Source organism: Chlorocebus sabaeus, chromosome 14 (assembly GCF_047675955.1).
Source record: "Chlorocebus sabaeus isolate Y175 chromosome 14, mChlSab1.0.hap1, whole genome shotgun sequence".
Lineage (NCBI taxonomy): Eukaryota > Metazoa > Chordata > Mammalia > Primates > Cercopithecidae > Chlorocebus > Chlorocebus sabaeus.
The window spans coordinates 23,326,543-23,352,306 of record NC_132917.1 but is presented as its reverse complement, the minus strand read 5'-3'; the positions used below and the strand labels follow the sequence as shown (position 1 = coordinate 23,352,306).

The following is a 25,764-nucleotide window of genomic DNA, read 5'->3' as shown; positions in this document are numbered from 1 at the left end:
CCAGCAATTTATGCAAATGAATGCAAATAAATACACACTTCCATACATATGTTTATGCAAATATTCTTGTGGTCCTTGCAAATCACTCACCCGCCTGCAAGCAGCCACCTACGAATTCTTGGTGAGAACCCTGGGCAGAGTGCCTGGGTTAATGACAGGTGGTATCACGACCTCCCAGAACAGACGTCTCTATTAGCAAACTCATCCCAGAAGTCCCCCAGGGAACCTCACTGAGCCTGGCTCTGCCCACCACAACCACCTCCCCTACTCACTCAGGACTCAGGACTCTTTCAAGGCCATTGGCCAGGGAGGAATTGGGAGCAACTGTCCAGCAGGCACTCTAAGGCCACCAGGGCTGGGCAGAGAGAGAGGGGCCCTGGCAACTGCCAGGTGCCTGATCGCTGCTGGGAGGACAGCTGTGACCACTGAGGGTTGGGCTGCCTTTACCTCTGTGCCAGTCTGGGTGGGCCAGCTTGTGGTTGAGCACTTGGTCTTGGGTGCTCCACATGCGCTGTCTGCCTGACCACACCCTACGGCTCACTTTCATAAAGCAGGAGGCACTGGACTTCAGAAGGAAACTCACCCAGTCACGATCAGAGGAGAGTTCCCCATGCCTATTTCCTCAATGGACGCTCCTTGCATATCCAGCACTCATTTGCAACCCCTTCTGCCAGGCTTTGTGGAACAGTCATGATCTCCATAACTTCAAGGCACCCTCGCTTTGTTGCCTCCAGGATAAGCAACTTCTGCAACCTTCTGGCTTTTGGCCTTGGTCCCCGAGAAAGACTGAGAGGAACTGCTCTCTTCCCACAGGGTCACCGCACACTGTCCTTCCCGAGCTGAGGCTGGGCACACTTCCCTAGTTGCTGCCTGGGGCAGAGGGAGCTTGGCAAGGGGGTTGGGATGCGGCTCTGAAGATCCACCCGAGACCCTTGCCCTGGTTTCGGGGATCGTAGCTCAGCCTGTCTTAGACAGCCTTGGAAAAAGCACATGCAACTTGTTATTTCTCTAGTTGCTGCATCTGGGATGTGGATGCCGTCATCATTTGGGAGGCTCTGGGAAGCTCGAATGTGAGCCCCCTGAGGGCAGGGAGGTTGGCTTGTTATGCAGGGTAGGTGCTCAGTACAGTTTTGTTGACTGATGCGTAGAATGAGTTTTTCCTCTGCAACACCTATGCCTCAATATTTTCTCCAGTTGTCCTTGTGACTTCATGCACAACTTGGGGTGAGGTGTGGGCCTGTCCCACCATGGTACTCACCTCCAAGAGGGCAAGAATGGACAGTGTCCCCCATGGACCCAGTATACAGCTCGATGTGGAAAAGGTTATTGATATGGTTTGGATATTTGTCCCCTCCAAATCTCACGTGGAAATGTGTTGGAGGTGGGGCCTGGTGGGAGGGGTCTGGGTTATGGGTGCAGACCCCTGGTGAATAGCTTGGTGCACCTCTCACTGTCTTGAGAGGCCTCTCCCTCTATTAGTTCATGCTAGGCCTGGTTGTTTAAAGAAGCATGGTGCCCCTTCCCTTTCTCTTCCGTCTACCCTCACCTTGTGATGCCTGCTCCCCTGTGCTCTCCACCATGAGGGGAGCCTGACCACACCCTATGGCTCACTTTCATAAAGGAGGCGGCACTGGACTTCAGAAGGAAACTCACCCAGTCATGATCAGAGGTAAGTGCCCCATGCCTATTTCCTCAATGGATGCTCCTTGCATATCCAGCACTCATTTGCAGCCCCTTTAGAGGCCTCTCCCTGAGGCCTCTAAAGAAGCAGATGCTGGTGTCATGCTTCCCGTACAGCCTGCAGAGCCATGAGCCAAATCAACCTCTTTTCTTCATAAATTACCCAGCCTTAGGTCTTCCTTTATAGCAATGCAAAATGGACCAAGATAGTTCCCTAGTTGAAAAGGTAAGTTCATTTCAGCATGGGTCTCACTTTTGGCAGGGGTACTGGTGGTAGGGAGACGACAGAGGGGTGTCAAACCCTTCAGGCCATGATGGAAATTCAGTGACTAGTGTCCTACTGGGCACCAGAAGTCAGTTCAGGTATGACTCTGTCTCACCAAAGGCCTGTGACAGCAACTTTTCAAGCATAGAAATCTCTGGGCCCTGGTGACAACACATCCCTCCAAACCCTGGGCCCCTGGTGGCAACCCAGCCCTTCGAGTTGTAACACACGGTGGATTCCAGTCCAGTGGAGAGAAATCTGCCATGTGGTGTTGGGAGACAAGCCTGGCCTCACTGTCCTCACTCCCAGTTCTTGTTGGTCCAACTTTTCAGGAAGAAAAAGAGCTCTCACACTCAGAACATGCCCTGTCTGAGTACCAGAGGCCCTAGCTCAGCCACCAGCCACCCGAGTCACCACCCAGGCATGGGAGCGAGACCCAGGCCATCGGGAGCACTATCTCCGTGTACTCTTTTTTTTTTTTTTTTTTTGAGACAGAGTCTCGCTCTGTGGCCCAGGCTGGAGTCCAGTGGCGCAATCTTGGCTCACTGCAAGCTCCACCTCCCAGGTTCATGCCATTCTCCTACCTCAGTCTCCTGAGTAGCTGGGACTACAGGTGCCCGCCACCACGCCTGGCTAATTTTTTTGTTGTTTTAGTAGAGACGGGGTTTCACCGTGTTAGCCAGGATGGTCTCGGTCTCCTGACCTCGTGACCTGCCTGCCTCGGCCTCCCAAAGTGCTGGGATTACAGATGTGAGCCACCGCACCCGGCCCTCTCCGTGCACTTTTAAAAGACCATTTTATTATTTAATTACCTCAGGCTGGCCCTTTACCTCCTCAGCTTTTCTGGGCTGTTTGGGAGATTCCCTGTGGCTCCTGTCACTCCATGGTTGTGGGAAAAGGGAAAAAGGAGATAAAGCATCTCCTTTGGAGGGGAAGGGCAGTGATTGGCCCTGGAGCCTCCTGGCTGGTTGGTGAGGTTGGCCCTGCCAGTGACTCTGGGGTCTGTCCCATGGCAGGCTACTGTCTTGAGGGACTGGCCCTCATCCACATGCCAGCCCTGGGCACAGCGGGTGCTGCCCTCTCCTTTGTGGAAAACTGGCTGGAAGGGGAGAGGTGCAGCGAGGGCCCACTGGATCCTTTTTTATGGTCAGCCGGACTCATCAAATCGATGGCAAACAAACCCAAGACTGTTAGGAAACATCTATCCCTGCCTCCTGGCCCTGGGTAAACATGTTCTGTGTGGTGATCTTGCTCAGGACCCAGGGACCGAGGGGGGGCCCACCCAGGATCTAGTCCAAAGCCCAGAAGCCAGAGACAGAAGCAAACTCAGAATTTACATCTACCGCTCAGAGCTTAAAATTTAGAACCCAAAGCCCCAGCCAGAGCCCAATGTTTGACACAGTTCAACCAGAGGCTGAAGTCGACCTAAAATCCTGGCGCTGAGACACCTGGACAGAGTCCCGAAAACCCTCCCTGCCCCAGTGTGCTGGAAAGTTCCTTTTGCTGCCTTGAGCCCTCTGATTGGCACCTGACAGTATGCATTGTATTAATTATGGTCAGAGCTTTTCAACATGCAATAAAAAGCTTTTTAAAACGTTCCGATGGGAGGTGATTAACTCTATTAAGTGGCATTATGGATCTTTCTATCTGTTGCTTTCATAAACATAGTTGTAGGCGCAATGTTTTATTATGGGCATAAAAATGTCCCGCATTACAATGCATAAGCGCATATTGATGTTATATTTCTTTAGTGTGCTATGTGCCTCAGTCCCCAACCACTCGGAAAAGAAACTACACGTCTTAATAATTTATGTTCCAAGTTTTAACCAGGATTATCAATGGCAGCTTTTGAGCTTTCTCTTTTGGCAACACAATACATCATAGTAAAAATGCACCGACAAGCGATGTGTCCGTTTGATTTTTTCCACCTGAATCAGCAGCCCAAACTCCAGACACAGCAGTTTAGGGCAACCAGCACACTGAAGAATTTAAGTCTAAGCATTTAATCTGTTCTTTCCATAAATTTCTGCTGCTTGTGCTTTATAATGATTCTACCAGAGGAAGTTTATTTATATCGCAGATTTTCAGCATCAGCACATTGAGAACACAACGGCAATCGCTCAGTCAATAGCTTACAGCCATGTATAATATCACTCCGGAAATCAAAAGCCCATTTGGAGAAAAGGAGGCTCAGATTAAAGTCACTTTAAGACATCAATAACTTGGAACTGGCTGAAGAGAAGTTATAAATATCCAGGGTGCGCATATGCAAATAGGCGCTCACAGACGCGCCACCTCCGCGCGCCCGCCCGGGAACCTCCCGGTGGTCCCCTCCCCGGCGCACGTGACGGCAGGGCCGCGGGGCGGGGCGGGGCGGGGCGGGGCGGCCCTAGTGGACGCGTCACCACCTCCTTCTCCTGCCGGGCACAGGCAACCCCGCCCCAGCCCGCGGGGACCCGAGGGGTCTAGGACTGCGGCGTAAGGCAGGCGAGGAGGGGATCCCTACCTGGAAACCCCAATAAGCTCAAGATAACAAGCACACTTCTGGTTGCTTGCTAATGGTCCAGAGGGGCGCTTTGATGACCCCCGCCTCGTGCCTGCAACCATCTATCTCACTCCATAGCATTCGTCCTCAGCTGAGGAGTTTGGGGAGTGGTAGTGGCCAGGAGCAGGGCGGGGCAGGCGAAGCCCAGCACTTTGAAACGCTTCCTCCCACCTGCCACCCTCTCGGAAACCAGACCGCTGATGAGATCCACTCTTGGAATCCTCAGGGCAGCTCTATGACAGATTGCCCCCATGGTACAGGCCAGGAAAATGAGGCGCAGAGAGCCACTGGTCCCAGGCCACACAGCAAGTGAGTGGCAGAGCGGAGATTTGAATCAGGTTCTGCTTAATTCAAAGCCCTGCATGTATGGCTTTCAACCCACCACTGTGTTTCCCTGCGTCCTGCTCACCCTGCCCCGGGAAGGCAAGTTCGGGCCCCAGGAAGATTTAGGGGTCCCTTGGGAAGGTGAAGCCCAAGTCCAAGGAGCACCATTGACAGTCTGTAGGTGGTCCAGGCTGAGGAGAGGTGGCTCGGGAGGCTAGCTGGGTGGGTCCAGGCTGGGGAGAGGTGGCTCGGGAGGCGAGCTGGGTGGGACCCCTGGAAGGGACAGAAGCTGAGTGGAGGAGCCAAGGCAAAACCCAGGGGGATCTCGAAGTGGGGACGGGGCAGGGCTCTGTCCTTAGGTGGTAAGGGGGCCTCTTGCCTTTGGGAGGGAGGGAAGGCCAGAAGCACCTACCAGGAGGCGCTGGAACCCCAGGAGGGGCTGGTGAACTCAACCGCCAGAGATGAGAAGCTGCAGTCCTAGAAACTGTCAAGGCCTCACATGGCCAAGGGCTTATCTTGGCCAAAGCCCCCACCATCTATCGATCGATCGATCAACAAACAACAAATGCCTCCAGGAGAAAGAGGAACACTGATCACTGCTCAGAGCACGATGTGGCCCTGCACAGAGCGAAGATCCATCAAAAAGGGAATTTCCTATGGTCAGTGGGTGATAGTAAGACAGTGAGGTTAAATCCTACAAAAATATCTGGACGAGACAATGTGAGAGGGCAGAAAAACTGAATTAACTTTGTGTTAAGACCATTGAAGCTGATGACTGAAAGTCAAAATTTTTCAGGATGACTTTTGCTGAAAGACCCCCTAAGGGCCCAGAGAGCTCCCTCTGCTCCCTTGCTGAAGCTGTCCCCTCCTCCTGGGTTCTACCCTCCCTGCTCTGGTGCCTACAGAGCACCTGGAGCTTGCGCTTCAGTACTGTGGGCAGCACTGATCCTTTCAACTGGAGCCATTCATTCACTCATACACTCAGCAAGTGTTTACTGAGCATCTGTCATGTGCCAAGCACTGGATACAGCAACTGGCTGTCCCCTTGGAGCATGGATTCTAGAGGATACCTGGCGACCTGCCCAAGGTCTCGTCCTATACAAGGGCAGGCACAGTTCGGCTGGCTCAGGAGCGCAGGGCAGCCAGGCAGAGAGAGGCCCTCGAGCATGCATTTGGGGGCAGTTGGTTCCGGAGCTCCCAGTAAATAGCTTTTCAGGGTCTCAAGCGTCAGTGACTCATCATCTCTCTTCCCCTCTTCCTAGTGGGCCTGGGGGTTGCTCATGGGTTTGGAGATCCTTCCCAGGACAAGTGCCCGGGGGCACTGTGGGGGCACCTCTACTCCACCACAAGTAAGGCCATGTCCTTCCAGACAACTGACCTAGTCCCAGGAGCAAGATTACACACTCATTGTCCTTCTGCCACTGCCCATGCCAGGAGGGATTCAGGCCCAGCCCCAGGTGCAGCTCAGCAGGGCCGGAGCCTGGCCCTGTGATGAACGCACGCAGGGCGAGGCCATGCCAGGTGTGCAGGTGCAGTCTGTCTGCGGGTGGGGATACAGCGGGCCCCTTATCAGGAGTGTGGGACCTTCTGAGATTGGGCTTCTCTCCTGTTAAAATATTTTTCATGGTTTTTTTTTTTTTTTTTTTTTTTTTTTTTGAGATAGGGTCTTGTTCTGTCACCCAGACTGGATCATAGCTCACTGTAACGTCAAACTCCTCGGCTCAGGCAGTACTTCCACTTCAGCTTCCGAAATAGTTGGGACTACAGGTGCATGCCACCATACCCAGCTAAATGTTTAAGTTTTTTTGTAGAGATGGGGTCTTGCTATGTTGCCCAGGCTGGTCTTAAACTCCTGGCTTCAAGTGATCCTCCCAACTCAGCCTCCCAAAGTGCTGGTATGACAGGTGTGAGACATCATGCCTGGCTTCTCTCTCTCTTTTTTTTTTTTTTCCTGAGACAGAGTTTTGCTCTTGTTGCCCAGGCTGGAGTGCAATGGCTCGATCTCAGCTTACTGCAACCTCCACCTCCTGAGTTCAAGCGATTCTCCTGCCTCAGCTTCCCACGTAACTGGGATTATAAGCACCTGCCACCACGCCTGGCTATTTTTTTTTGTGTGTGTGTATTTTTAGTAGAGATGGGTTTCACCATGGTGGCCAGGCTAATCTTGAACTCCTGATCTCAGGTGATCCACCCACCTCGGCCTCCCAAAGTGCTGGGATTACAGGCATGAGCCACCGTGCCCAGCCAGCTTCTCTCCTTCTTACTGACCTGGGAAGAGGCTGTGGAACCCCCAGCTTCCACGTGGGCCCCAACTGCCACCTGCCACAGAGGAGGGGTTGGACTCCCAGAAGGTTGGAGCCTGATGAGCTGGGGGTTGTGGGGATAGTAACCTGTGCCCCTTGTCCCTTTTGGGCTATGAGAACCAGCTCTTGTTGGGATGGAGTGTTCGCTTTCCTGGAATTCTCCTGCCTCCCCAGGCCTCTCTGGTGGGGCTTAAACACTTGTTTTTGGCAGCTCCTCATGTGGAAGCTCTGGTTTCTGTTTGGTAGCTGCAGGGGTTCCGGGGATGGTGGCTGGGAACCCTGATGAGCCCACACCTGACTTTCCCAGGGAGGACAAGCTGCCTTGGCTCGGGTGGGAGCACCTGTGTAAATCAGAAGAGACGGGCTGAGGGGGAGGCGGCAGGGAGCTGAGGTGACCTGAGCCACCTTGGGTAAAGCCAGATGTGATGTCAGCATACTGTCTCTCAGTTGGTGAGGCAGGGGGTGGTACATGCCTGCCTGGTCTCTGGCCCAGGCCATGTCCCCAGGAGCCTCCACCTGGGAGAGAAGAGTGAGTCACAGAGAAGAGACCTGTCTGCCCTAGGCTGGCACTTGGGCCTGGGGCCTTCCACATGGTGTGAGGGTCCGGGGAAGCTTTCTGGAGGAGGAACAGGCTAAACACAGGTCTAGATAGGAGTGGTGTGAGGGGCCCTGTGAGCAGGTGCAGTGCTGCGGCGCACAGGTGGCCTGAGCAACAGGTGAGGGGCTTAGTGAGAAAGGAGGACCCCTGAAGGGCTCCAATCAGGGAGGGCCTGGCCAGTGGCGCGTTAGGAGGATTGCTCCGACCACGGAGGCTGGAGGAAATGAGGAGGCAGCACGCCACTCAGCGAACCCTGAGGGGTGGGAGGGAGAACTGAGACCACAGAGGTTGGCCAGGCCTGGAGGAGGGCCTGGCTGCAGGAGGCCCTGCGGAGGAAGCCTGGTGGGCTGGATGATCTCATGGGAGGCTCAGGGCTCTTTAGCGCCAGGCACAGTTGGGCACGAGTGAGGGCACCTCCTCTGATCTGGGACCAGCTGCTCATTTTCCAAATGGGGAAGGGAAGTAGGAGCTGAACTGAGCCGAAGCCAGGCCCCTCTGTCCTCACACCGGACATGCACCTGCCAAGTACCCAAATGGCCAGACCTGGGACTCAGCGCTGAGAATGGAACAGTGAATATGGGGTTGAGGACAAGGCTCTGGGGTGAGGACCCTGCTGTCACTCAACTGCCTGGTGTCCACCCGCTGACCCACTGGGTAAGCATGGGAAAGTTATTTGACATTTCTGAACCGAAGTTTCCTCCCCTGTAAACGGAGGTCATGAACGTACCCACTTCAGAGTTGTAAGAATTAAATGGGTCAACACATGGAACATGCTAGAAGAGTGTCTGGAAGGTAATAAGCTCAGTAAGTCCCCCAGCGCCACTGCCGACGGGTTGCTCAAGTTACACACTGCACAACTCCAGGGGGTGCCATTCAGCTCACCCACATCCTAGGTTTCCTTTGTTATCATGACAATTTTCTGGTAGGTGGCAGGCAAGGGTCCTAGAAAAGGGTACCTTTTTACATTTCATACACAGTTGCTAAATCGGTCAGCGGCGGGGGTGTTCTAAAGTCACTCAGTTGAGTGGGGGAGACAGACATGAAAATAGACCATCAAGATGCTGGCTGGTGGGGAGGATGAGTGAAGGCTGCGCTGCGCTGGGGTGAGCTGAGGAGAGGCTTACTCTTCCACGCTGAGGCTGGGGACTCTGAATTCTGACCAGAAAACCGGGATGTCACAGACACCCTGGGCCTCATAGGTCTCTCCTGAGGAGACCTGGCTCCCAGGCCCTCCAACCGGCCCAGCAATTTGAGCGAGGCCAGGCCGTGAGGCTGTGGCTTCAGTTCCCAGAGGCTGAAGTCCCCTTTCCTCTGTGTCAGCATGTCAGTGTGAGTTCCTCCGCCTCTGCACTCAGTTCCGCTGTGGGAGAGGCAGGCGGACACAAACTCAACCACCGGAAGGCCTCTCAGCAGTGGCGGCCCCTGAATGGCTCATCATTCACCTGCCATGATGGACAATGGGACGGCCCCTCATAGATGGCCACCTCCCCTGCCCCTCCAGGCTGCTTCAGCCCAGGAGAACGGAACCTTGTGCCTCTGCGCAGAGGAGCCATGGCCAGTGTCAAGGGGACGTGGGGCCTGTGCTGAGCACCTGGGAGGCGCTTCTGTGAGCCTTGTGGGGAGCCAGAGTGAGGCTGCTTGCCCTCTAATCTGTTGCCCCCTCTAATCAGCAATTGGCGAGGCCAGACCTTGTCACTCTGTTACCCCCAGACTCAGCAGCCTGTGCTGACGGGGGCATCTTCCCCACCCTGGTGTCCAGGGCTCAGGGGGTTTTCCTCACAAGCCTCTGACGCTCAGGCAGGGCTTTGGCTCTGGTGGCACAGGCGGGGAGCTCTGGAAGATGCAGACCCCCGTCCTGGAGCTGGCCTTGGTGGGGGAGGGTGGAACCCTTGAAGGGAGTGAGTAGGGTTGGGGAGGATGATGGGGAGGAGGGTAGAGGAAGGATGGGAAGAGGCAGATGAGTGGGCAGGAAGGGGAGGAGGGAGGAGGGCCAAGTGTGGACAAGGGACACAGAAAGGGAGCTCACAGGCTGTTCTGGGTGCCATGGAGCTTGAGGGGCCGAGATGCACAGCCAGCTGGCTCCACAAACCGCCCCATGGCTCCTCAAGGCCCATTGGTCTCAGAGGCCACCACCCCTAAGGGCTTCTGTTAGGCAGCTGAGAGACTGGGCCAAAGCATCCACCTTTAGCCTTCTTGCTCCTGCTCCTGTCAGAGCCTCAGAAGCCTAGAAGGCTCAGCAAGGACACCCCGGTGACCAACCAGCCTTCTCAGGCGAGGCCGGTCCCCTACTCCCGAGGCATAGCTCTCAGTGCTCCGGGGGAGCACCGGGCCCAGGGGGTGAGGAGATGCCAGCCAGGACTCTCTCAGGGAGTCCCAACCTCCCTCCCATAGAGCGCCAGTGAGTTCTTCCTGCTCTACTGGGCTTCTTCAAAGCTATCAGCACATGGTTAATCTTCCTTCCGTTCAGAAATGCAGAGTAATTTGCCCGAATGGGGATTTCTGCATATTTATACTAATGTCTGTGTTTAAAGCTTATGAGACAGGGAATTGCTGAGAGATGTCCATTAGCAATATATACAGACTGCAATTATTTCTTTATGGTGTGTGGTTTGACTGCAGAATATTTTATTTCGATAGAAGTAGTGGGCTTTGCCTACTGTGTTTTCTTATGTGCCAGGAGAAATCAATAAGAACAGTAAAGAAGTGAAAAGAGGCAAGAATAAAAGGACTGTGCCCTTTTAGGATACAGAGAGCCCTGAATATGCTACACCGCAAACTGCCTTCGTCCTGAGAATCTAAATGCATGTGCCCGGGTTGGGGGAATTCAGTACATTTAAGGATGATGCTGAAAACTTGTAAACCTTCCTCAGGAAGCTCTCAAATTTGTTCAGCCCAGGAAGAGCTGGCAGGGGTGCCTTGTCAGAGACAAGCAGGAAAAGGGAGTAAGGGGTATCCTCAGAGGACCTCACTTATGGCCTCTACTCCCAAAACCCCCATTTCCACCCTAGGACAGAAACAGGTTTTGATCTGAAACAAAGTAAGCCCTAAGACTAGAGGTTCACAGACCAAAGATTTCTGGAATGTTCATGGAGGATGGTAGAAACCAGTTTTTAATTTTTTTTCTTGTTGGGGACGAGCGGAGGGGAAGGAAACAGGACTGTTCCAAACTGATGAAACACCATGCAGGTGGGGAGGGCCAAGCCCTTCTTAGGGAGTTTCAGTGTGGAAGATGCTCAGCCTGGGAGATGCCGGCCAGAAAGCCTGGGAAATTCCTCCCCTCTGCAAGCCCCACCCCGTGCTAATCCTGGCTCCACCTCACCTCCGCCCAGCTTCTCCTGGACTCACACGACTTTTCTATATTGGTGCCCAGAAGCTTAAGGCAGACGAGTCTTAAGCGGGCATCGCAGACAGATTGGACACCTGTGCAGTCTGGAAGAACTTCTCAGCTGTCAGCCATGGGAAGGCGATCCCTCAGCCTAAGGTGTTCCAAAGAGGCAGAACTGTCCTAAGGGGCTTTGCAGATAAGAATGGCCCCAGAAGTTGGGTAGAGGAATGCACATGGATGATGCGAACATGGTATCTGACTCTGCGTGGCAGCAAGCTGCTGCTGACATTTCTCATGCCTGCTCCGGGGAGCTGCAGTGCCTCACAGCCCTTCCCCTTCGCCTTCCCTCACATCCTTCGGTCCTACCAGTTGGTCCTCTGCTCCAGGGCCTTTGCTCTGCTGGAACATCTGGGCAGCATCACTGGAGCACAGCCCACCTCCTCCGGGCCAGCATCTCCCATCGCGTGGCCTCCTCAAAGCCGGCTTTCATCTGCCGGTGATGGTCCCCTTGGCGGGTAGGCACTATTCTTTTCCGGCCCCAAAATAGTTCCCTGAAGTCGACGCTGACTTCTCACTGCCTTCTTGCACAGAAATCTCTTCCAAGAGGCGCTGGGGTCCAGAAGAGGGACAGATGGTCCCTTTCTTTTTATAACACGGCCAGTCTTTTGAAGTGAAGAGCTATAAACACAAGTTTTGTCTTCAGCAGATGTTCTGTGGGCACAACAAGTGCCACTTTGTGCTCTTAAGCAACTGCGAGTGGTGGTAACCGGGAGGAGTCTGAGACTGGGCAGAGCTTTGGTGCATCTTTGGGGGTCTAGGGGCTGTCGCATGACGACTCCCGTTCAGGCTGCAGTCAGATCTCACATCTCCACTCAGGCAGTTCCAGGTCTACACACTTCCTGGAAACCATGTCTGCTTACCCTACCGGAGCCCGGGGACTGCCCCGCACCAGTTCCGCCTGTGCAGTGGCCATTTCTGAAGTGCTGGCAGTCTAGCTGTACTCTTGTGCAGCTCTGCTAGCTGATCCTGAGGTAGGGGCTAAAGGCTGAGGGCTGGGTGGATGCTCTTCCAGAGGCCCACAGACCATTGGTATCACTTTCTTCCTGGAGCTATTTATGCCGATTTGGGGACCTTGCTAAGAACAAGAATGGCTGGCCAGGCAAGACATCTGTGGAGCTCCCAAGGAGCCGTAGGCCGTGCTAGATGTCGGCGGGAAGCCAGTTCCTAGAGCTCTGTGCTGGTGGCTCCTCATTCATCGGTGACAGGAACACTAAATGGATGTACTGCTGTCTGGTAGATTTCAAGAATTTAATTCATTTTAAAGGGCATAAGCTCAATTAATAGGCCTCATCAACTTCAAAGATGTATCATCTTTGCACGGAACTGGCTCCTTCACAGGATGACTGGCTCCATTAACTTTACTGCATTGGCGATGCTCTGTTTAAGGCATGGGAGATGGAGCAACAGCAAGGACTCCCCAGGGCTGCCGGACTCCCAAGCTCCAGTGGCTTTGGCGGTGGCCAGTGCTCTGTCTGCAGCTTCCTCAAATGGCCCAATGCTCCCTGTGCTACTTTGGGAATTCCATCTACCTACCCACCCATCCATCCACCCAACCATCCCAACAACAGTTTTGGAGATGAGGAAAGAACCCGAGAATCGCCAGCTTATACAGAGAAATATCAGCCACGAGACTGTAGGAGACATGAAACAGCCACTTGTGGGACTTGCCCATCCTTAGCCCAGACATGCCTGGTGACCACACAGGCTACAACAGTAAGCCTCAAGGTGTGGTGAGGTGGATAGGGTATGGGCACTGGAGGCAGGCAGTCTTGAGACTGACCCACGTTACCAGCTATACCTGGGCAGGGTCTTAAGCCAGGCCTTGGTCTTGCATCCATGACTCTGCCTCACAGGGCAGAAGCAAGGAATACATAAATACAGGGTGAATATACAATTAATATAAAGTGGTAGGCACCTACAAAACATCCACCCCCACCTCTGTTCCCTTCCGGAAGATAAGGCTGCATCTCCCAGCTCTGCCTGGAATGGCACTCCCGACCCCAGCCTGAGACCAACAGCAGGGTTCCTCAGGCGGCATCACTTCAAATCCTCAGGCGGCATCACTACTACAAAGACCCAGGGGGAGGCCACATGTCCACGTCTCTGCTTTCTGGGATCAGTGCCATCAACTAGGAATCTTGAAGGTAATGAATATCTCCATATAAAAGAAAGACTGAAAACATAGAAATTATTTTTGGATCAATCAGAATTTCTGAAACCTGCCTGTTCACATGAACAGATGGATCAGGAGCCTTCAGAATCACCATGGCAATTCCTAAACTGAGGGGCGTGTGAGGTCTGCAGCAACAGGTTCTATTTGGGGTTTGAAAAGAAAGCAAGGCAAGCTTTTTCAAGGGATGCTAACTGGGCCAGGGCCTGGCTCCTGAAGGTGCTCTGGCCTCCACTGGAGAAACATGGCTCCCAGGAAGCAGCTGGGTGATTTAGTTTTTTTTTAATTTATTTTTTGAGATAGAGTCTCACTCTGTCACTCAGGCCAGAGTGCAGTGGTGCAATCTTTGCTCACTGCAACCTCGGCTCACTGCAACCTCTACCTCCTGGGTTCAAGTGATTCTCGTGTCTCAGTCTCCCAGGTAGCTGGGATTACAGGAACCCATCACCATACCCGGCTAATTTTTGTATTTTTAGTAGAGATGGGGTTTTGCCATGTTGGCCAGGCTGGTCTTGAACTCCTGACCTCAACCAATCCACCCGCCTCAGCCTCCCAAAGTGCTGGGATTACAGGTTGCAAACCACTGCACCCAGCCGAAGCTGGGCAATTTAACCAGGATATAAGGGCCGTTTTTGGAAACCACTGTCGTCACAAAAAACACTCATCTGATATTTGTAGAGACCTGGAGGGTGGGAATCTGCCCAGGAGAGTTCGCCAAGCAGGAATTCCAGAGAAGCCGCTGACCATGGGAAGTGATGGGGTGGGGGCTCCTGTATTCTCGAGTGAGAGTTTGCCCTTGTCACCTTCTCCTCTCCTTTTGGGACAATGTCTCCTCCCTCATCAAATCATCCTCTGCGGCCCTGGCTGACCTTGCCCGTGTGGTGTCATGTGTGACTTAGCCCCTGTGGTTCGTGCGTATCTAGTCCCTGCTCTTCCTCCCATTCATTCCTTGTGGAGCTGCCAGTGAGTACAGAGGGCTCCCGGTGGGATGTGCTGCTCTGATCCCAGCGGCTGGCAGTGTGCACCACATGGGCAAGCTTGGAGAGGTTTAAGAGCTGGCCCAGTGCGGCCCATGCAGATGCGGGGCTTGTCCCTGTTGAGTTCTCGGTCTGTGGGAGGAGAGAAGGGGTCTCAGATGGACAACTCCTAGCAGCAAATGAAGCAATTCCACAGGGCACCATGGCATAGGGGTGGTTTCACAGGGAGCTTTCCAGTGACAGATTTTGGGGGAAATGTGATAGCTAGGTGATACCTCTGAGCCTCCGTTTCCCCACCTGTAAAGTGAGGTTTTCCTGGATGACCGTAGGTAGCATCCTACTCTGGCATGCACTATGGTGGTGAAGGAGGGAGGTAGAAGGGTTTGAAGCAGATGTGTTGCTGCTCAAGAGTAAACTCCCATCAGCAGAGAGGAAGGTGGTGAGTTGCTTCAGCGGGCACAGCTGGGGCATGGGAGTAGGGTAGGTGGGCTGAGACACACCTACCTCCTAGACTTCAAAAGGAAATAATTCAAAATAATTCAAAAATTCAGAGGGAAAGTTCGCTTGCTCCCAAGTGAGGGGCACAAAGCTGCTGGAATGAAGGTGGGGCTGGGGGTGTCTCGATCCTGATAAAAAGGAGGAGGTGGGGACACTGAAGAAACCAGCAGAGTGGACAGCAGGACTCCGGAGAGAATTTTTTCGCTTTTCACTTCATTTGGAAGTTTAAGTGTATATTTGTATATCTCTGTGTGTATTAATGTGTGTTTTAACCAAATAAGCCACAATTATTAGAGAAAAGTTAGAATATCTGCAGTGTGATGCTCAAGACCAAGGAGGTGACAGTCCCTCTCCCTGGGCCACCTCAACTGTTGCCTGGTATCCCTTTAAGAGGCACTTGACAGGCTGGAGCATGACCAGGGAGGACATGCACATGGTAAACAGGTCCTTCGCAGGATGGGCAGCCGAGGCCACTGGGGATCTTTGGTCTGGAGAGAAGGAAATTCTGCCATCCTCCCAAAGCTGAAGGGCTGTCATGTAGAACAGGGACCAGCTTTGCTCTGGATGGCTCCAGAGGGCAGGGCCATGGAGTGACAGGAAGAGACAGCTCTTAACCATTTAACAGGACAGACTGTCTAGCAATCGGTGGTTCCTGCTTAGTTCCCAGTGGTGACGGTAGATTCCCTTCCAGCATGAAAGTTCTATGGAAAAACAATTAACCCCAAGTGTGGATGATTCTAATCATGGGAAATATATTCAATGCTTAGTTAACAAAGCAGAGGGAGCAGCCTGTAGCTAAACCAGGATAAAAATGGCAAAAGTGCACTTATGAAAAAGTTCAAGCGAACCACTGAAAACACCCACAGGTAGAAGTCAGACATTGTAACTACACGGGAACTGTGCCTTGTGAGGGGCTACCCTTTCCATCCACCAGCTAGACAGACTCGTAGACTGTTACGGACTGAAACGTGTACCCTCCCACCCCAAATTCCTATGTCGAAGCCCTAATCCCCAGTGTGACTGTATCTGGAGAAAGAGCCTTTAAAGAGGAAATTAAGGTTAAATGAGGTCATAGGGTAGGTCCCTACCCAGTCAGACTGGTGTCCTTCTAAGACCAGGAAGAGACACTAGGAGTGCTCATGCACAGAGGAAAGGCCATGTGAGGATACAGCGAGAAGGCGGCTATTTGCAAGCCAAGAATCGAGGCCTCACCAGAAGCCAACCCTGCCCGCGCCTTCATGTTGGACTTCCAGCCTGCAGAACTGTGAGAAAATACATTTCTGTTGTTTAAGCTACCCAATTTGTGGTATTTTGTGATGGCAGCACAAAATGAAAAGTTAGAATATCTGCAGTATGATGCTCAAGACCAAGGAGGTGATAGTCCCTCTCCCTAGGCCACCTAGCCTGTCCCCTCGTGTCCCTTTAAAAGGCACTTGACAGGCTGGAGCATGACCAGGGAAGACACACCTTAGCAGACTAAGATGTAGCCATGATGTTGACTTTGCTGATGTTGGTGAAAACGAATATACACTGGCATCGTGTGTAGCCCTGGATCTAGGGCATTAAGCAATGACAATGAGAGGTCATTTGGAGGAGGGGAGGGCAAGGTAGTGAGAGGCCTGTGGGCAGAACCAGACTGTTCACAGTGCTATGCTTAGTCATCCAAGAGGCTGCCAGGACACTGTAAAAGGAAGGAACATTTGCCTTGTGGTATACTGAAAACACTTGGGCTTCCCTTGAACACAGACATAATACAAATGGTTTAAAAACATAAACATATATTCTTTTTCAGAGAAGAGAGTTACACGAAGAAAACAGGCAATGACAACGATTTCAATGGATGGCGACCTTTCAGCCATTTTTTTCTTCAAGCAATTTACACAATGTTTTGTGCTCCTAAAATACTCTGCTTGTATTATTTTTACCCCTTATATTTCTAGAATAGTGAGTGTTCTCCTGAATGGAATGTAATTTCAACCAGATCATTTCTCATTGAACCAGTTTTGTGCCATGTTTTCTCCAGTTTTGTTTCCTATTTGGGGTGCCATGATGTCCTTCCCTCCCCATCACACGGGGACAAGCAGCACACATCCCACGCCGTGGCCCAGCTCACCTTCTTGCAAAACTCCTCCCAACCTCTAGAAAACTCTAGGGCTCAGTCCAGCATGGCATGCTTTTCCTGGCACAGAGAGCAGATGCCAGATATTTAAATAGTGGTTAGGCAATGGGAAACTCGCCATTAAACCCCTGTCATGACAGGAGAGAGCGGGGTGCACAGAGAACTTCCTGCCCATGGATGTGCACCTGATTTCCCTGTCGGGGGTTAATGGCCCCCAGTGTTTTCTACCCAGCTCAAAGCCCCTGAGGATCAAGGAGGTGTTCACCTTGCAAGACCAGGATGGCCTCGGAGACGATGGACTCTTGTGCAAGATCTTGGGTTGTTACCCCAGCAAACACTGACTGATGAGGCTAAGAAGTCAGCCAAGTAACCCGAGCAGGCTCCCTGGGCTTGGCATGCCAAGCATTCAGAGAAAGGGATGGCTTGGGCCTTTGTGCTTAACTCACTAGCTGACTCTGTCTCAAATCACGACAGGCCCTGCAAACTGTGTGCACACACGTGTGTGTGTGACTCTGTGATAGATGGATCTATTGGAAAATCATAATTCTATGTCCCTGGCACTTCCCTCAAGCATTCTTTCCTAAGATCGGGCATTTGTAGAACCACTCACTGTCCCCTTAACTTTCCTGCAGGCTCTGTCTAACCTGGCCCCTCTTTTCTCCAGCCTCTGAGCCCTTATTGCTGGCACCCCCTGGTCTCCCCAGCTCCCCCAGGGCAGACTTGCACCTCTCTCCCAGGGCCTGGCATGGCCACAGGGCTCATGTGCACAGGATCGCAGACTGCATGGGGCATGCAGCTGGCACCCTGCCTGTTTCTTTTGCCTGGCTCAGGAGAGAAGCCACGCGTGGGCTCTGTGCACAGGAGGTGCCTAAGACCACAACGTGATGGCCCAGTAAAAACTTGGTGGTGCAGCAGGGAGGGAGGGGACATGACTCAAGCTCCTGAGTGGCCTCTGCGTGTCACAGACCTGGAACCTCACGGGTTACCCTGCCGGTGTCTGCTGGGGCCTGCTGCTCCTGAGGGAAGACAGTGCCTAGGATCAGGGCAGCTGGCTTTCTGCCACGGGTCAGCACCATCACCTGAAGCCCCCAGGAAGGAAATGTCCCCGCCCTTGGCTCCCGTCGGAAGAGCCCTCTTAGCCCCATGGGCAGCGTGACCTCTGGCCCTGTCAGACAACTGGGGCCAGAGCAGGGCTTCTGACCTTGAAGATACTCAGTAGAGATTTGGGGCTGAAAGGCCATATGCTCCCGCAGCCCCGTAGAGAGAGGGCCCTGGGTGCCTCGCTCTGCCTGTGCCCTGCTGAGCAGGCTGGGGCAGCCAGGGGTCACCTCCTGCTCCCAGGATGACACTGTTCCTGGGTGGTCCAGCGGCCTTTGTGGCATTTTTCCGCTTGCCTGGTTCACTCATAGTCAAATGATCTGTTAACAAAACCGTTAAGCCGTGGACAACCCTCCAATTACTGATGAACAAGCCCCATAAGGACAGAGCCCCGCGAGGAGGGGAGGCTTCCTGAGCAGGGCTGGGGCAGGTACAGCTCAGGCGAGGACGAAGGGCCTTGTGCAGATGGAGTTTTGAATTCCACAGGCTCTGAGACACACACTGCCTGCAGGAGGGTGTGTGTGTCAGGGGTCGGGGCTGGAAAGTCAGGGCAAGGGTGGGATGGCGGTTTGGTTTCAGATCCATGTTGTGAGACATTTAGTCAGACTTGGGAGATTATTTTGGACAACCTTGCTTTAAAAGCAGTGGTGGTCCTGAGGTTAAGGTGCTCCAGACCTGATTTCTTCTCCAGAAGTCTTTAGGATTTACAGTAGTGGTCATAACAACGGCTAATATTATTTGAGCCACTGTGTGCCAGGCACTGGGCTAAGACTTTACATACATTATTAAATCCTCAAAGCATGTCTGTGAGGATGGCACTATTACCTCCAAGTTACAGATGTGGAAACTGAGGCTTAGAAACACCCGTTTTCTAGCAGAAGTTCATGGGGTTAGTGGGAAGTGGAGTTTGAATTCTACCCAAGCAGTCTGCTGCAGAATCTGGGCTCTCAACCACCATCCATGCTGCCAGCCACACCCTCCTAATCAACTCTCTCTGCCTGCAGCTTTGGCTGTTTGGTCTGGAGGAGCCAGAGAATTCTTTTGGTCCCATCTACTGATGTGGCCATGGAGGACCTGGCCCCGGCGGTGTCCCTGGAGCCCTGATTATCAAGCTGAATGCCACGGGATACTGAGAGCCCCTGGGTGGAGGTAGGAGGAGCTCTCCCAAGACAGATAGCTCCTAGAATTAGGGAGAAGCTCCTAGCAACAGGCTGCTTCCTGCTGGTTGTTATGGCCAGTGAAGGACTGTCAAACATTACAATGGGAGAAGGGGATTTTCTTCTGTTCACGGTGGATGCCCTGGGAGCTAGATGCTTCAAATATCATGATATCTCCTGGGACTCATTAACCTGGGCCCCTAAAAGGCCATGGACACTGAAAGATGGCCCTGGTACCAGTAAAATAATCACAGTGAACAGTTTTATAGTGATTCCTGATGCTAGGCAATATACTAAGCCTAGGAGTACATAAAATAACTCAATCCTTACAACTGTAAGAAGTGGGTTCTATTCTTCTCCCCCTTTTACAGATGAGGAAACTGAGGCAGAGTTCCAGAGTTTGTATGGTCTGGGGCAGGATGTAGTGGAGGTGCTTGGGTACAGAAGGAAGTCTGAAATAGATGGACTTCTGTTTCCAGAGGCATGGGTCAGGTGTAGGTGGGTGACGGGTTGCAGAACAAGCTCTCCTAAGGGCACTTTCCATCCCTGTATGCCTGGGGCCCTGAGCACTGACCTGCTTTCATGTGAAGGGAAGGGGGAAGTCACAGAACCCTGGTGGGTAATTCTCAGCCCAGTGCTTCGTGCTCACATTCATCAGATGCTTCTGGGGCATCTCTGAGTGCAGGCACCGGCTCGGATGCTGAGTGGGGAGTGGGGATGAGATAGCATCCTTGCTGCCCCTGACCTCAGGGGCTCACAGTCGAACAGTCTCACAGGCACTCGACCGAGGCACAGCGCACGGCTAGACTGGAGAGCCAAGGCCTGGGGTGTTGCGGGCAGCCTGCGAGCAGAACAGCAAAGGATGAAGTCGGGGCAAACACCGAGTCAGCACTGGTCATCATCCCCAGAGCAGCTGGGTCATTGGACAGCGTGTGGCAGGGCCAGACCTGCATTTTGAAAAATCACTTGGCTGCACCGTAGAGCCAGACTGGAAGGAATGTACTGTGGGCTGGGAGGCCAGCGTGCAGGCCAGAGGTGACGGTGGCCTGATGGTGGGGTGGTGGGGGAACAGAAGAGCAGAGGAGAGATATGTAGAAACCTGAATTAACTGAGTTTTCAGACTTAGTGCTAGAGGTGGACAAAGGGCTGGCCACAGACGACGCAGGCCTTGAGTTTGAACCCTGGATGAATTCATGTTGGCATTTCTGAGGCACAGACACAGGAAGAATAGGTCTGTGGGAAGACAATTTCCGTCTGGATAACATTCTGTGCCTCTGGCCTGAGTGTAGGCGAACAGCTTTATCATGCATTCCCAGCTTCTTCCAGAATATTTATGGAGGCTGCGGAAGAACAATGTGCCCTGGACATGTCAGAGTGTGGGGCAAGGAGAGATGAGATCAGTGCCAGGCCTCATGCCTGGGGAGAGCCATCCTGAGTCCTCCTGCCAGAAAAGGGATGCATCCAACCTCCCTTTTAGGGAAGGGGTCCCCATCCCTAAGTTAAATGGCTTGACCAGGGATTGCCAGCCCTGTGAACAAGCATGGGCTTCTTCCATCTCCTCTGCGCTGGGGAGGGCCTGGCCTTCTGCCCCTTCCCTAGCCTCCTTCTCTGCTGAACTCTCTAGACCCTGGGCCAGAGGCAACAGTCAGAGCTGCTTTTGGTGGTAAGCAGGCACAGTGCTACGTATGGTCATGTCCACGATCTCACTCAATCCTCCCCGAGGCCCTATGAGGGTGGTACTGTCACCCCCATTTTAAAGACGAGCAAAGAAAGGATCAGAGAAGTGAGGAGGCTTGTCCCAGTCACATGGCTATTCCCTGTGCCTCAAAGTATTTTCACAAGATCTCATCACTGTTACCTGTGAAGACAGGGGCGAATGTGGCAGCGAGGATGAACACCATGCCATGGGGTGGAGGTCCAGTGCCAAAATGGGAAGGGAGGAGCTGGAGAACCAAAGGAAGGGGCTGAGCCATCCCTCTCTTCCAGTACGGCTTCCCAGAAGGGAGGCCAAGCCTGTAGATGGAGCCTCATGACCCCTCACCCTAAGCCTGCAAAATATAAAGTAAGAAGAGATACCTTTCCCTGCTCAGGTTGACACGGGCTTTGCTTTCTGGTGTAGAAGCTGGTGGGAGCAGGTGCAGCCTGGCTTTTCACTCCGAGCCAGGCAGGTGAAGACACAATAGCCTTTCTGCAGCGCACCACTAGGCCTGGAGCCTGGTACTTTAAACGGTCCCCATGCATCCTCTGAGCCACCAAAAACTGTTTGCCAAAGAAGGCAGGGGTAGAAATAGCTACATTCATAGCCTGTGCTATGTCATCAGGCACGCACAGCTGGGTTCATGGGGTCCCAGGCGTAGTAACACTGACTCCAGGTCTCACCCAGGCCTGAGCTTGGCCACACCTCTCCCCACGTGTTAGCTCAGCAGTTCCAATCCAACGACGAGACAAATGTCTTAGGTACTTCATAACAGAATTCAAATGGAACGAATTCTTTTTTCCTCCCTTATCACTTTGCACACATGAAATCTATTTTTAATTAGCTTTCAATATATCATCTAAAAAAAAATCCTACAGCTTGCTCCCACCCCCAAATTGTTCTTAGAGAAAGAAAGATTTGTCTTGTATGTTTCTTAAGAAAATCTATATGTGCTCAATGCATTTAAATAACACTCATTAAAGTGAACGGCACACAAGCTGGCTTCTCTAGTCACAGAGGAGAGACAATCGCTTGACCCATTGCAAATCAAAAAGCATTTCCACACCACCTTTATTTTTCAACTGGTTAAGTTTTAAATTAAAGTCCCAATGCCCTTTTTGGAAAAGCAGACTAATAGGACCCCAACTGAAATTTTAGCTCAGTGGATCGGAAGATAATTACAAGAAACAAAATGTGAAATTTTAAATCAGGGCACTAATGAAGTCTAAAAATACCAGTGGCCCATCCCTCTGGCTGGCAAGACCTGTTCTTCATGGAAAGGAATCTCCCCATAATTAGTCAACCCTGGGAGAGGCCAGGTTGTCACGTCAAACAATAGCCGGGAAAATTGGGGACTTTAATGAGCTAGATCTCAAGGCGTTGCATGGTGGATCTTATTATAATGCTGGGCAAGGTTTCAAACAGAGAACAGGAGAAAAGGAAAGTTCTTTTCTTTTCCAAAGTGGAGTTCTGACTTGTGTTGACGCCATCACGCAGAGCCTCCTGTTCCCGCCTGGAGCCAGCTGTCTGTCATTTAGGAGTGTGAAATCAATTGGGCATCAGAGATGTAAAATCCTAAGGGGCAAAATTAAAAGTGACCCAAATCCAAGCCCACGGGGTCCTGTTAGGAGCATGACTCTCACACGGCAAGTTTCAAAGATTTAGTTTCAAAATTCGGGTTTCTTATTTTAAAAAATATGCAGTTGTTTGACATTAGGTCTGATAGACAAATTATAGCTTCAGCAATAAAGGCTTTTAAGATTAGAAATGGAAAGAGATTTACTTATACATTAAAAAAAAAAAAAAAAACCCACCCAGGCTTGAGTTTGGAGGCATTTGTAGGCGCATGCATCACTCTTTCTTCCCCACAAATACAAGGGGATAAATCAACTGATGAGGCCGTAAATAGAGAAGCGAGTCACATGGAATTTCAAGGAAAGAGCCAGTGTGCTGGCAACCTCTGGAAATCAGGGTGATGGACAGGTCAGTTGTTGTCACTGACTGGTGGGTCTCGCTGGCTCACCAGAAGGCAGGGCTGCAGACACTTTCTAGGTCCACCCCATCCCCGGCCCTCACCTGGCCCTCAGTCTGCCCAGTGGGGCCTGGTAGAGGGAATATTAGCAGGGCCCCTATTTCTTGTCCCCTCCTGTCCATTGGCTCAGGACCACAGAGGATGGTTCACACCCTCAGGCCCCCGCACAGAGGTTACAGGAACAGCTCTGCAATGGTCATGGACCCCGTGGGCACAGAAGTCCTACAAGGTCCTGTCCCTGCCACCTGTGTCTTTCTGATCTCATGGGCTCAGGGCTGACAATGTTTAGCTGCCTGCACCCAGCAGCTTCGGTGGGGTGGATCCCAGCTTGGTGTTGAGCCCCAAACTAGGGACTCCAGTCCTATCTCAGCTAGTTACCTTTTTGCACGAAACAGCTCCTTTTCCTAGATGCATGCCTGGAACGTGGCAAGCCAGCAAGATCTTGCATTAGCCCTAGAAGACCCCCGAGGGGCGATGTGGGGAGAGAATATGCCGCCTAGTGCCTTGGGCTTTGGCACAGCCTTGGAAGCAGGATTCCCACTGCCCCGTTGTCAGAGTTGGTGACTCATGAACTTGAACTGGGAATTTCTTTCTTTTTCTTTTTCTTTTTTTTTTTTTTAAAGGGAGACAGAGCTTAACCAAAACAATTCAAACAAAAAATCAATTTAGTCATTTTTTAAAAAAGATCTTAAAGCAAGAGTTTACCAGAATTTAGAGGTAATTTTCTATAATTTTGTCATTTAAAACTAGTGCTGATTTCCAAAACAAAGGCAGTCAGGGCTCAGTCAGATTGGGAATTAAACCCGACCGCGACCAGACATGAGCTTTATTGTCAAGCTTTATGCTTGACAAGGCCTGAAAATTGCTTAAAATGACAAAGGAAGAGACATGGGAGAGAAGACAGGAGAGTGGCCAATGGGGTTCCTTGCTCTGCTGAGAGGCAGAGCCCCCCAAAATGCTATCTCAAGGGGTTTTATGTGGGAAGGCTGGGAAGCTGTGCCCAGAGATGCATACTTTCTAGGACCGTCTAGTCTCCTCTTCCAAAGGAGACGTAGATACCCCACTGGGGCAGACTGCTTGCCGTGGACTCTCCTGCCCCTTCCTGCCAGGGAGCTGCCTGTACCTGGCAGTGGCCCAGCAGCCTTCCCCACTGCATCCAGCAGGAGCAGGGACTTGGCTTGTCTGGGGCGCTAAGGGCTAGGCAAACCTATAGCAGAGGAACCCAGCAAGCCTCATATGTGTGCCCTGGTCCTCCTATCCCCTTCTGCCTTCCAGTCTGGACTGATCCCTCACACAGACATCAAGAACCCTAATCCTGAGACTAGGAACTCCAGCTAGGACTACATCCAGCATGCATCCTTCCAGAGGCTCTGTTCTGAAGGCTTTACCTTCGAGTTCCCTGGAGTGAAACTCCTCTGAGGCTGGGGGAAGAGGGTTAACTGAAGGCTGAGGCTGTAGGTGCTCTTTCCCAAGGTCTCACAAAGTCACCCCTGGATCCTTGAAATGAAATATTCAAGTGCTTCAAGATGGTCTGGGAACGTCTCCTGGGCCTAACTAAATTGCCTTGGGCACTGCTCTCATCTGATGGCATGACCGAGGGTGCTTTCCCTGGGAAGGACACAGTTCATGCTCTGAATGTCCTCGTGGGTGGAACATGGAGAAGGCCCCAAAAGGGACTGTTCTGTGGTGCCCTAAGAGTGGATGACTCTCACCCTTTTGCACCTTGGCCTGACCTTGGGGGTTGGAGGTGAGAATGTCTAGGGCTTGGGCTGGAGGGGGACGGGCTCTGGGCTTTGCAGGCTCTCCCTTCCTTCCTCTTCCCGGGCTCCCTCTTATTACCCAGGCGCATTTCCCCACCTTCCTTGTCCCGCCCTCCATACTTTTCCCCTCCTTCCCCCATCTCAGGCCAGTTGTCTTGGGCAGGCAGAGGCTCCACTGCAGCCTCTGGGTTGGGGAGGCCAGTGAAGGAGCTGGCATGAAGCACACTCCTGTCCCAGTGGTGTTGCAGTGACCGCGCAGGGAGGTGCAGACGCAGGCCTGTGGGCAGGCACGTGGCAGCAGGACTTACCTCTGGGGTGCCCTGGGTCGGTGAACTCATACTTCCCCACGCCAATGGTCCGCAGCATCTGCAGCCCGTGGGCCGAGTCAGTTGTGGGGGGCCCATTGGTGGCAGGGGCACCACTGGGGAGAGTGGCGGACGGCTGGGCTGGCGGCGGTGGAGGCAGCAGGGGCCCTGCCATGTGGCCGTTGCCCACAGCGGTGGGTCCTGGGCGGGCCACCTGCCCCACACCGGGCAGCGTGGACACGGCCAGGGGCTGAGGGCTGGCATACAGGGCCTGGGCGGGCATGTTCACCACCACGCTGCTCAGTGGCTGAGAGGGCGGCTGAGGGAGCGAGTAGTGGCCTGGCATCAGCGGGAGTTGGGGCCCCACGTGGGGAGGCAGTGAGGGGGTCACCCCAATGACCGGGGCCTGGACGTTCACAGCCGGGCTGAAGGTGGGAGGCTGGGCTACTCCATAGGAGTGTGCGATCAGGGTGGGCTGGTTCCCGGCGGCCACCGTGGTCACCCATGGCCCTGTGCCTGCAAGGGAGATGGAAGAAATGTCATCTGCCGGTTACATATTCACTCAACAAACACTGACCACCCCAGGCCCTGCACTGGGTGCTGGGTCACAGAGGTGAATGAGACACCTGCGAACAGGAACTGACCGATTAGGAATCTGTGATCGTGGCAGCCCAGGATACGTGTGCTGGGGGTCTACGAACAAACAGCCATTGGGGCTCAGAGGAGGAAGCAAGGCCTGCCTGGGAGAGGTGAGAGGCAGCAGAGCAGAGAGAAGGAAGCAGAGCCCTTTGAGACTTGCGTTCCACTCTCAGCTCTGCCACTTAGTAGTTAAGAACCTCAGGAGCAAGTTCT

General features: G+C 52.8%; 1 protein-coding gene across 5 annotated transcripts in view; it reads right to left on the bottom strand.

The window, feature by feature from the left end:
- Window positions 1-25,764, bottom strand: part of KLHL29 (kelch like family member 29) — a 321,454-nt gene that overhangs the window by 41,696 nt on the left and 253,994 nt on the right. For all 5 annotated transcript variants that reach the window (XM_007971342.3, XM_007971343.3, XM_073022803.1 and 2 more), the window contains one exon: window positions 24,916-25,428. In XM_007971342.3, coding sequence (XP_007969533.2) covers window positions 24,916-25,428 — 513 coding nt within the window. The remainder of the gene's footprint in view (window positions 1-24,915; window positions 25,429-25,764) is intronic.